The 9,800-nt window shown below is 43.3% G+C and overlaps 1 protein-coding gene across 1 annotated transcript; it reads left to right on the plus strand.

Annotated features, from left to right (window-relative positions):
* Positions 1–555: 555 nt before the first annotated feature.
* Positions 556–6,196, plus strand: LOC131190581 (uncharacterized protein K02A2.6-like; the record flags this gene model as incomplete). Its single annotated transcript, XM_058167920.1, has 2 exons — positions 556–1,276; positions 6,123–6,196. Coding segments are annotated over 2 exons (795 nt in total), but the record flags the coding sequence as incomplete, so codon positions are not given.
* Between the last annotated feature and the right edge of the window lie 3,604 nt (positions 6,197–9,800).

A 9,800-nucleotide genomic window follows, 5' to 3' on the forward strand; every position in this document is an offset into this window, starting at 1 on the left:
GGCTGTGCTCAGCCACAGGTTGCCAAATGGCACAGAAGCCCCTATTGCATATTACTCCCGAACAATGTCATCAGCTGAAAGGAATTATAGCCAGCTTGATAAGGAAGCCTTGGCTATAGTCTCCGGAGTAAAGAAATTCCATGAACATGTATTTGGTCGTGATTTGAAATCATCACGGACCATAGACCTTGCTAGGCCTGTTGGCAGGCGACCCAACGCCCGTGGCACTTTCGCCCAGACTGACCAGATGGACTATCTTCCTAGCGGCGTATTCCTACAAACTACTACACCGGCCAGGGAAGGAATTAGGGCATGCGGACGCCCTGAGCAGATGCCCGTTACCAGAGACTATCGAAGACCCCACTCCGGGGACACCAGTTCTGCTAATTGACTCTTTGGACTCTGGCCCAGTCACATCCAAAGAGGTGGCTCGGGCTTCGTACAAGGACATTACAATAAGGACTGTAAATGGGTGGGTACAAGAGGTTGGCCCGCTGCACCGGGCGGCGTTTAAAGAATTTGTAAAAACGTGGGAACTCTCAGCTCAAGGGGTGCCTGCTATGGGGGGATCGAGTGGTGATCCCGGAGAAATTGAGGGAAAAGGTATTGGAGATCCTTCACGAAGGCCACCCAGGGATCGTGAGAATGAAGGGTCTAGCGAGAAGCTATGTGTGGTGGCCCTTAATGGACATGGAAATTGCTGAAAGGGTAGGGAAATGCCAGGCCTGCCAAGAGTCCAGACCGCTACCCCCAACGGCCCCGATTCGGGAATGGGAGAGACCCCAGGGCCCTTGGTCTAGGATCCATATCGATTTTGCCGGCCCCTTCCACGGCCAAACCTTTCTGGTAGTAGTCGATGCCTACTCCAAATGGCTGGAAATCATTCTCATGAGATCCATGACAGCCGAGGCCGTGATTTTAGTCCTACGGCACCTATTTGTGACCCACGGGTTTCCCGACACTTTAGTCTCCGATAACGGCCCGCAGTTCACGGCAACCCAGTTTGAGGGGTACTTGGCAGAGGAGGGCATCCGGCATGTCCTCTCGGCGCCTTTCCACCCTGCGACGAACGGCCTTGCAGAACGTTCCGTTCGGAGCGCAAAGGAAGCATTGTCCAGAATCAGGCCAGGCAATTGGCAAACAAAAATCGATACATTCCTAGCAGTCCAACACAGAACCCCCTGTGTAACAACTGGCCGCAGCCCGGCAGAGCTATTAATGGGTCGGAAGCTTAGGTGCCCACTAGACCGTTTAAACCCAAACTACACACCAGACGGTTACAAAGGGGCACACGGTAAAACAAGAGGGATGACAGTAGGCGACCTAGTGTGGGCACACAACTACAGCGAGGGCCCGACCTGGTTAGCCGGAAAAATCCTAGAGATAACAGGACCAAAATCATATCTAGTAGAGATAGAGGATGGCCGGGTATGGAAGCGCCACATAGACCAAATAAGGAAACGATAACCGTAAATCAGAATCAGACGAAACAGGCCCTGACTACCCAATGTTTGAATCCACAGCTGACTCAAACCCGGGCAAACGCGGGACTTATCTGAGTTCCAGGAGGTCCAGCGACGCCAACCGTTCCTCCTGAAGACAGCAGGGACGACTCTGCAATAATCCAGGGCCGGATGGCTAGAGGAGGAGCTGAGAGGAACAAACAGTCCCTCCGGTCAGCTCGACTCACTCCCAGAAAATGAATTGCGCAGGTCCGAAAGAGTCAGGAGACGCCCAGTCTACTTGCGTGATTACGTAGAAAAATAAGATGTTAATTCTATGTAAATATTGGTAAAGTGTTCTCTGGGAGGGAAGGAGTGTAATGTATCTTTAAGAGTTTTGGCGGGAAAAAAGCACGTTGCTGATTGGATGAAGCCTCTGGCTAAACTGTATATAAAGAGAGGGTCCCAGCCCGGCTTGCTGGGTTCACCATATAGTAAAGAGCTGTTGTCACTATCCTGGTCTCCTGCCTCGTTATTGCCCAAATCTAACACATGTCATGTCTGTAAGTCAATGTCTTCAAAGGAGGTTATCTCGAGCCACACAATACTGTACATAATTTTGGCCACTCACTGTCAACTACTGTATATGCAAATCTTGACTATGCTATGTGCACAACCCTCATGGGCAGGGGTGGGTTCTAGAATTTTTTACTACCGGTTCTGTGGGCGTGGATTATTTTGTGAGTGTGGCTTGATGGTCATGTGACTGGGTAGGCATGGCCAACTCAATGCCACTCACGTCAAGGGGTGCCTCGCCTGGCCCCTCCCCTCCCAGCCATTCCTTGTCACACCCAGCCTCAACGGAGCTATTATTTCTGTAAAAATGTTGTTCATCTTTTTTCAACTTTATTATCTACATACTATAGATGCACTTTCATGGACCACTGAAAGGAGGAAATGGCTCACATGCTTTGCCTAAGAGTGTGATAGGCAACAGGCTTTTAAGGGGCTGGCAGAAAGAAGGGGGGGGGCAATGTATTTTCCAAAGCACCAGAAGGCAAAACAAGAAGCAAGGGATGGAAACTGAACAAAGAGAGAAGCAACCTAAAACTAAGGAGAAACTTCCTGACTGTGTGAACCAATATAGGTGCAGAAATATTTCAGTCATAATTTCACATATAAAATAGCCATTCATGTAATACAACCTGCATATTGTTCAAAACAGTCATTAGTATTATGAGTGATGTTTGGCAGCAAGCCTAAAAGTCAAAGAGTGCTTCTTTCTCTGTATGTATACAAAACATTACATATCAGGAATAGCATATTAAGATGGACTTATCAGGAAATGCCTTGAAATTTATACTACAGGAATACCTCTGCAGGAATATTTTGTGATGATGAGTCTGGAGGTTAGCCTACAGATTCCCAGATTCTCAGTGAACAGCCAAGTTCTACAAATTTAGCTATCTGAGTCTTTCTCTTCTTCCACCTACTGGAACTGGCTTTCTAAGGAAGCCACTCCATTTTTGCTCCAAAGCTTACAATGAAACATTCCATTGTTCATAGTAATTGCAAAAGGCTTGGTTTTAATTACTCCTTTACAATCAAACTGATATCTATTAGTACCCAAAATGTGGTTTAGACTAGAGCTTCTTAAGTATTAAAATTTTACACTGAAGTGAAAAGCCAGTGCCCTTCTAGAAATCCAGATATGAAAGATCACTGCAGGAGAAGCTTTAAGAAGTGTCTTTCCATGAACAATTCTGAGATAACCCTTGAAGATCAAAGTAAAAAATGTTATTATTTATCTGGGAAACCTCATTAGAATTGAAGGATGAAGTAGGAAGCTCTGCAGGCCATAGCCTAACTTAGAAATCATAAAGAAACAGGGGTCCTGCTCTGCAATATGCCTGAGCCATCACATCCCAGAAATGCAATTGATTATGGGCACAAGTTCAACACCACAATCTTCAGATTCAGACAAGGTGTACTTAGATGTATTGTAAGAGGTCAGGCATTAAGGATCAACAATTGAAGCATGGAAGCAAGTCTGAAAGTTTTGGAATTATAAACTCTCACAGTTCAGAATATCTACATAAATCTGTCTCTTAAAATCCTGATTTTTTATTTTATTTTATTTTTATTTTTGCTTCTGGAACACCTGTCTGAATCTGGCTACGCTCTTGGGCTTCAGCTTAACTCTGCTATTTCAGGAGATTGAATGCCTGGCTTTTAAATCTTTCTTGAGTTTTTGGATTCCAAATACCATATTTCAACCCAGCAGAATGGAGGTGAAATCTCTCACATTCTGGCTACGGTAGCTTTGGGACAGGATAGAGTTGTGCCATAAAAAATAATAATCTTATAGAGTTGGTCCCAGGATACCACTACACTTCAGATGAAGAGGGATAGAACTAATCTCAATTTACTTTACTTTTAAAAAAGGGGGGGAAATCAAGATTTTATATTTTATAAGATAGAACATGAATGAAAGCTAGGGATACTTGTGTTTTGACCAGCATTTGTAAGATCGCAGGTGGCCTGAACTAGGAGAGGTAGAGCTTCAGGTAACAATTATGCTAAACTATTATGTCTCCTCTGGTCCTTCTCTTCACTAGACTAGCCATGCCCAGATCCTGCAACCGTTCTTCGTATGTTTTAGCCTTGAGTCCCCTAATCATCCTGGTTGCTCTTCTCTGCACTTTTTCTAGAATCTCAACATCTTTTTTATAGTGTGGTGACCAAAACTGGATGCAGTACTCTAGGCGTGGTCTTACTAGGGCTTTATAGAGTGGTATTAGTACCTCACTTGATCTTGATTGTATCCCTCTGTTAATGCAATTTAGGATAGCATTGGCTTTTTTAGCTGCCGCTGCACACTGCTGGCTCATATTTAGCTGGTTGTCCACTAAGACTCCAAGATCCCTCTCACAGTCACTGCTATTAAGCCTGGTTTTCCTCAGTTTATATGTGTGCTTTTGGTTTTTGTGGCACCACACTGCTTACTTCTCTCCATGTAGACTTAGACCCATTAAGAACTACTCGTTGAGTACAGTTTGTCAGCCAGTTGCGAATCCATCTGGTGGTGAAGCTAGCTATCCCACTTTTTTCCAGCTTACAAAGAAGTAGGTTGTGTTGTGTCTCTGGCTCCCGAGCCTGTCCTCATGGAGGAGGATGACTCTGAGAGTGAGGGGGAGGAGCCGACCTCCCTCTCCAGGTCCCTCCTTTCTGGCAATGCCTCAGGTGCCAGCTGAAGGCCAGGAAGAAGACGTGTTGGAGCCCCCACCAACAGAGGGTGAGGAGGATCAATCTTGGATTGTTCCCAGGCAGCGTCGGAAGGAGAGGCATGCGCAGCAAAGGAAGAGGTGTGGCAGGCCCAGAGAGTGCTGAGTCACTGAGCCACACCCCACAGGGGATAAAAGTGGGGGGAGTTGCTCTGTAGCCCCTGTGATGCACAAAAACTACAAAGCATGAACTTCAGATTGGTTGTTTTTGAGTTAAGGCCTGGACTGTGTGAAGGAATTATTCTGTGAACTCTTGGTTGCCCTGGCAATGGCCTTATCACTCCCTGGCAATGGCCTTATCACTCCCGTCCCTGCCAGTGATAAGGAACTTTTTTTTTTAATTTGCATTTATATCCCGCCCTTCTCCGGAGACTCAGGGCGGCTAACACTATGTTAGCAATAGTCTTCATTCTATTTGTATATTTATATACAAAGTCAACTTATTGCCCCCAACAATCTGGGTCCTCATTTTACCTACCATCCTATAAAGGATGGAAGGCTGAGTCAACCTTGGGCCTGGTGGGACTAGAACCTGCAATAATTGCAGGCAGCTGCTGTTAATAACAGGCTGCATTAGCAGCCTGAGCCACAGAGGCCTCTTGGTAGGCATTTGAACTGTAGCTGCCAAGTCTTTTATCCACAAAGGAAATTCAGGTTGGTTGTAGAATAAATGACTGTTAGACTCTCGCTTCTGCGTTCTTCTGTGTGAGGTGGAGAGGGGGACAGAACAGGTTGTGGTTTACTTTGTCGAATGCCTTGCTGAAATTTAAGTATATTATGTCCACAGTATTTCGCTAGTCAACTAATTTAGTCACTATGTTGAAGAACGAAATAAGATTGGTTTGGCATGATCTGTTTTTAACAAACCCTTGCTGACTGCTAGCTATTACTTACTCGTTTCTAGGTGTTGGCAGATCTGTTTTTTTTATTATCTTTTCCAGTATCTTTCCTGGGTATTGATGTTAGGCTAATTGGTCTGTAGCTGGGATTTCAGAAATGCTTTGTATTGGAGCAAGATAGAAAAACAGAGTCCCGAAAGCCTGTCCAAATTTCTTTCTATCCTATCGTTTACAAAGTAAAATCAAGGCAGTTTGTAGAGGAGCATGAAGGTGGTTTTGAAGAAAATAGGGAGCAACTGTTAGTAAAACATGAGCTTAGCTTGGGAAAACAGGAAAGCGTGAGAAAGAAAACTTAATACTGCCCCACCTTGACTCTCTTTGGCATAAGAGGAGTGAAGGAGAAATGCTATCAGGCTTTCAACATTCTGTTGTTATAAACTGTATCAACAAAGTAGTCTTGGTATTGCTTGGTGTTGTCTGTTTCCTGACACTGAATTATTTTTGAATGTCTTTTTCACGCCTTCTTCTGTCTCTGAACTCTGTAATCTCCTCTATAGTGTCCCTTAATGGCCCCAATGTCAAATTCCTTTATGTCATTTCCCGTGGGTTTAGTCGCCTTTTGAAAGAATAAGTTCATGTTTAGAAATGGCTCGAAACTAGGAGGTGCCCTGGGGTGTTCCTTCATTCTACACCATACATGAAGCACACCAAATACATCCATCACGACTACTATTTTGAAAAGAGATGAGAAAGCCTACTTTAAAACAACAGTGGCTTCAGCTGCCTCAGCTAGGACTGGAGATGAAAGTAAAGCAAGGTCCTGAGACATGTTGTATAAAATGGTTGGTAGGGATGGCGGTTTGGGTGACAGTTAACAGAAAAGGAGGAAGAGCCCTACAAGAAGAACAGTAGCTAAAGGAAAGAAATCCAGTGACTCGAGAGAAAAGGAAGAATAGGAGTATATTAAGGGATAGAAAAAGATTAATTGTGGATGTGGAATCAATTGCAATCGAGGAAAATCAGGTTCTACCATAGCAAAGAATTCAAGGAGACAACACGGAAAAACTTCTGGTGGGGCTAATTATTTTGCACTTGCTGTGAGTCAATAGCACTTGGGCTACAAAATTCTGGTGACCATGAAATAATATCCTAATTCGAGAACAAGGGATATCCTGTGAATTAGCTTTCTCCCTCCAGGAAATCTTTCATCTCAGAAACAACAAACCCAAACATCTGAAACTCAAGGGGGAAGCAGAGGTTGAGATCCCAAGGATAAATTTGTCAGGCTGTTCTAGCAGAGATTTGCACGGATGTTCCACATTTGCAGTCAGAGAGTATAGTGGAGAAGAAAAAGAAAGATGGATTAAAATACAACCAATTTACAAACTTGTGGAGCATGTATGGAAAATGTGGGTGACCTTTCCACAGAAAAGGGAAATTTGGAGCTGTGCTTTAGGTAAGGTCCACAATCCTGAAAATGGAATAATTACCAAGCTCAAAGCCAGACTTTGACTACCAGAGGATGGCTATTTTATCTTTTGGCCATGAGATATAGCAAGGCTTCTCTGGGGTAGAAACAGAACTGTTAAATAAAAAATGTTGCTGCTAGGAAGGTTTGGAGCAGAGGTGGGTTTCAGCAGGTTCTGACCAATTCTGGAGAACCGGTAGCGGAAATTTTGAGTAGTTCGGAGAACCGGTAGTAAAAATTCTGACTGGCCCCGCCCCCATCTATTCTCTCCCTCCTGAGTCCCAGCTGATCGGGAGGGAATGGAGATTTTACAGTATCCTTCCCCTGCCACGCCCACCAAGCCACGCCCACAGAACCGGTAGTAAAACAAATCTGAAACACACCACTGGGGAGGATATAAATGGGTTGGCATATCTATACCTCAGGGGAGGTCAGAAGCCATGTTCTTCCAGGAAGAGGGGATTGCCCCTGAGAATATTTTTCTCTAGGTCCGAAGCCCCCCAGTCAATCTATTTTAGAATGACTACCCTGTCAGCTCTTTCCAGAATGCCAGGTAAAAAAATAGGAGAGGGATTCTAGGAATGTTTTGTATTGTAATAAGGTAGAACAATAGAACTTTGAAAGCTTGTCCAAGCTCCTCTTTGTCCCTTCTTATTCATTCATTTATTTATTTTTATCCTGTTTTTATTATTTTTAAAAGTAGCTTACTAAACAAAACCAAGGATAAGATTCATTTGAAATTCTTCCTCACTCTTTCCTCTATCTCAGAGCTACAATCATCTCTGGAAATATCCCTTCAATTGCTCTCTCATATCTTCCCCAAAATCCATTCTACATTCCTTTACAAACCCAGAACATTCTCTCTTCCTGTTATACAGTATTGTGTAAAGATTGAACTGGTGAAGGTTGGTCTAGAAATACAAGAATATACAAGGAATATTGTATGACCAAAACCCAACTTGACGTTCCGTATACTGGACTGCAACTCCAATCTCTAGCAGCCAACATGGTTCAAAACTGGGTTGGTTGGGAAAGGGAGTTGTAATAGAAGCAGTGTGGATAGCACCGGATTGGATAACACTAACAGACTATGGATCGCTTTAGGAGAGCTGATCCCATGGCAAGCTTTTTATCTCCAAGCTAGGCCAATTCTATTAGCCGACCTTAACCTCGATCCTAACCAGTGGTGGGATTCAGCCAGTTCCCACCACTTTGGGAGAACCGGTTGTTTACTTTGTGAGCAGTTTGGCAAACTGCTTGTTGGAAGAAATCATTAGGGCAAAGAACCGGTTGTTAAATGACTTGAATCCTACCACTGATCCTAACCCTCTCTGCAAAGAGTTGAATAGAGGTACTATAGAAGAGTTGAGTAGAGGGACTATAGAAAGGTATGAGATCCTGATGCCACAGAAGAGCTGACAGAAAGTTCCTCTTATAAAAATTGTATTTGGTGATACTCATTAATGGTAATAAATTAATAATTTCTTAATAATAAATCAATACCACAAGTTTAATACAACTAAACACTGCATCAGTGAGAGGGGCATCAATCAATCAATCCCCAAACCAGATATTAATAATGAACATCCTTCTCCTGTTGGACTGCAATGCCAAAGTAAGTCCAATTCATTCCTCCAAACAATCTGGCTCAATAAGCCCTTTTAGCAGTGCAAAAAAGCAGTAAAAAGTCCCGAACAAATGTGAGATCCTTGAAAAAAAGACCATTTCAGGTGTCACTCATGTAACCCAGGGATTACACTTCGGTCTTCCTTCATCGGTCTTCTCTCTACTTCAGGTATTTAAAGCCCAGCAAAAATCAGACATTTTATTAGGTTAGCAACACTCAAATGGGAGGTTGAATGACTAGCCTCATGGTGTGACCAGAACAATCTGGAACTGAACACACTCAAAACCGTAGAAATGGTGTGAGACTTTAGGAGAAACCCCTCCATACTTCCACCTCTCACAATACTAGACAACACAGTATCAACAGTAGAAACCTTCAAATTTCTAGGTTCTACCATATCGCAAGATCTAAAATGGACAGCTAACATCAAAAACATCATCGAAAAAGGACAACAAAGAATGTTCTTTCTGCGCCAACTCAGTAAGCTCAAACTGCCCAAGGAGCTGCTGATCCAGTTCTACAGAGGAATGTCATCTGAACCCCTATAACTGTCTGGTTTGGTTCTGCAACCCAACAAGACAGACACAGACTTCAGAGGATAATTAGAACTGGAGAAAAAACAATTACTACCAACCTGCCTTCTAGGTTGAGGACCTGTATACTGCACGAGTCAAAAAGAGGGCTGTGAAAATATTTACAGATCCCTCACATCCTGGACATAAACTGTTCCAACTCCTATCCTCAAAACGAGGCTATAGAGCACTGCACACCAGAACAACTAGACACAAGAACAGTTTTTTCACAAAAGCCATCACTCTGATAAACAAATAATTCCCTCAACACTGTCAAACTATTTACTAAGTCTGCACTACTATTAATCTTCTCATCGTTCCCATCACCTATCTCCTTCCACTTATGACTGTAACTTTGTTTCTTGTATCCTTACGATTTATACTCATATTGTTTCCTGATTGCTTATTTGTAGCCTATGACTATCATTAAGTGTTACATCATTAAATGTTAAATGACTATCATTAAGTGTTGTAAGTGTTATACCTTGATGAAGGTATCTTTTCTTTTATGTACACTGAGAGCATATGCACCAAGACAAATTCCTTGTGTGTCCAATCACACTTGGCC

Source organism: Ahaetulla prasina, chromosome 2 (assembly GCF_028640845.1).
Source record: "Ahaetulla prasina isolate Xishuangbanna chromosome 2, ASM2864084v1, whole genome shotgun sequence".
NCBI classification, from domain to species: Eukaryota; Metazoa; Chordata; class Lepidosauria; order Squamata; family Colubridae; genus Ahaetulla; species Ahaetulla prasina.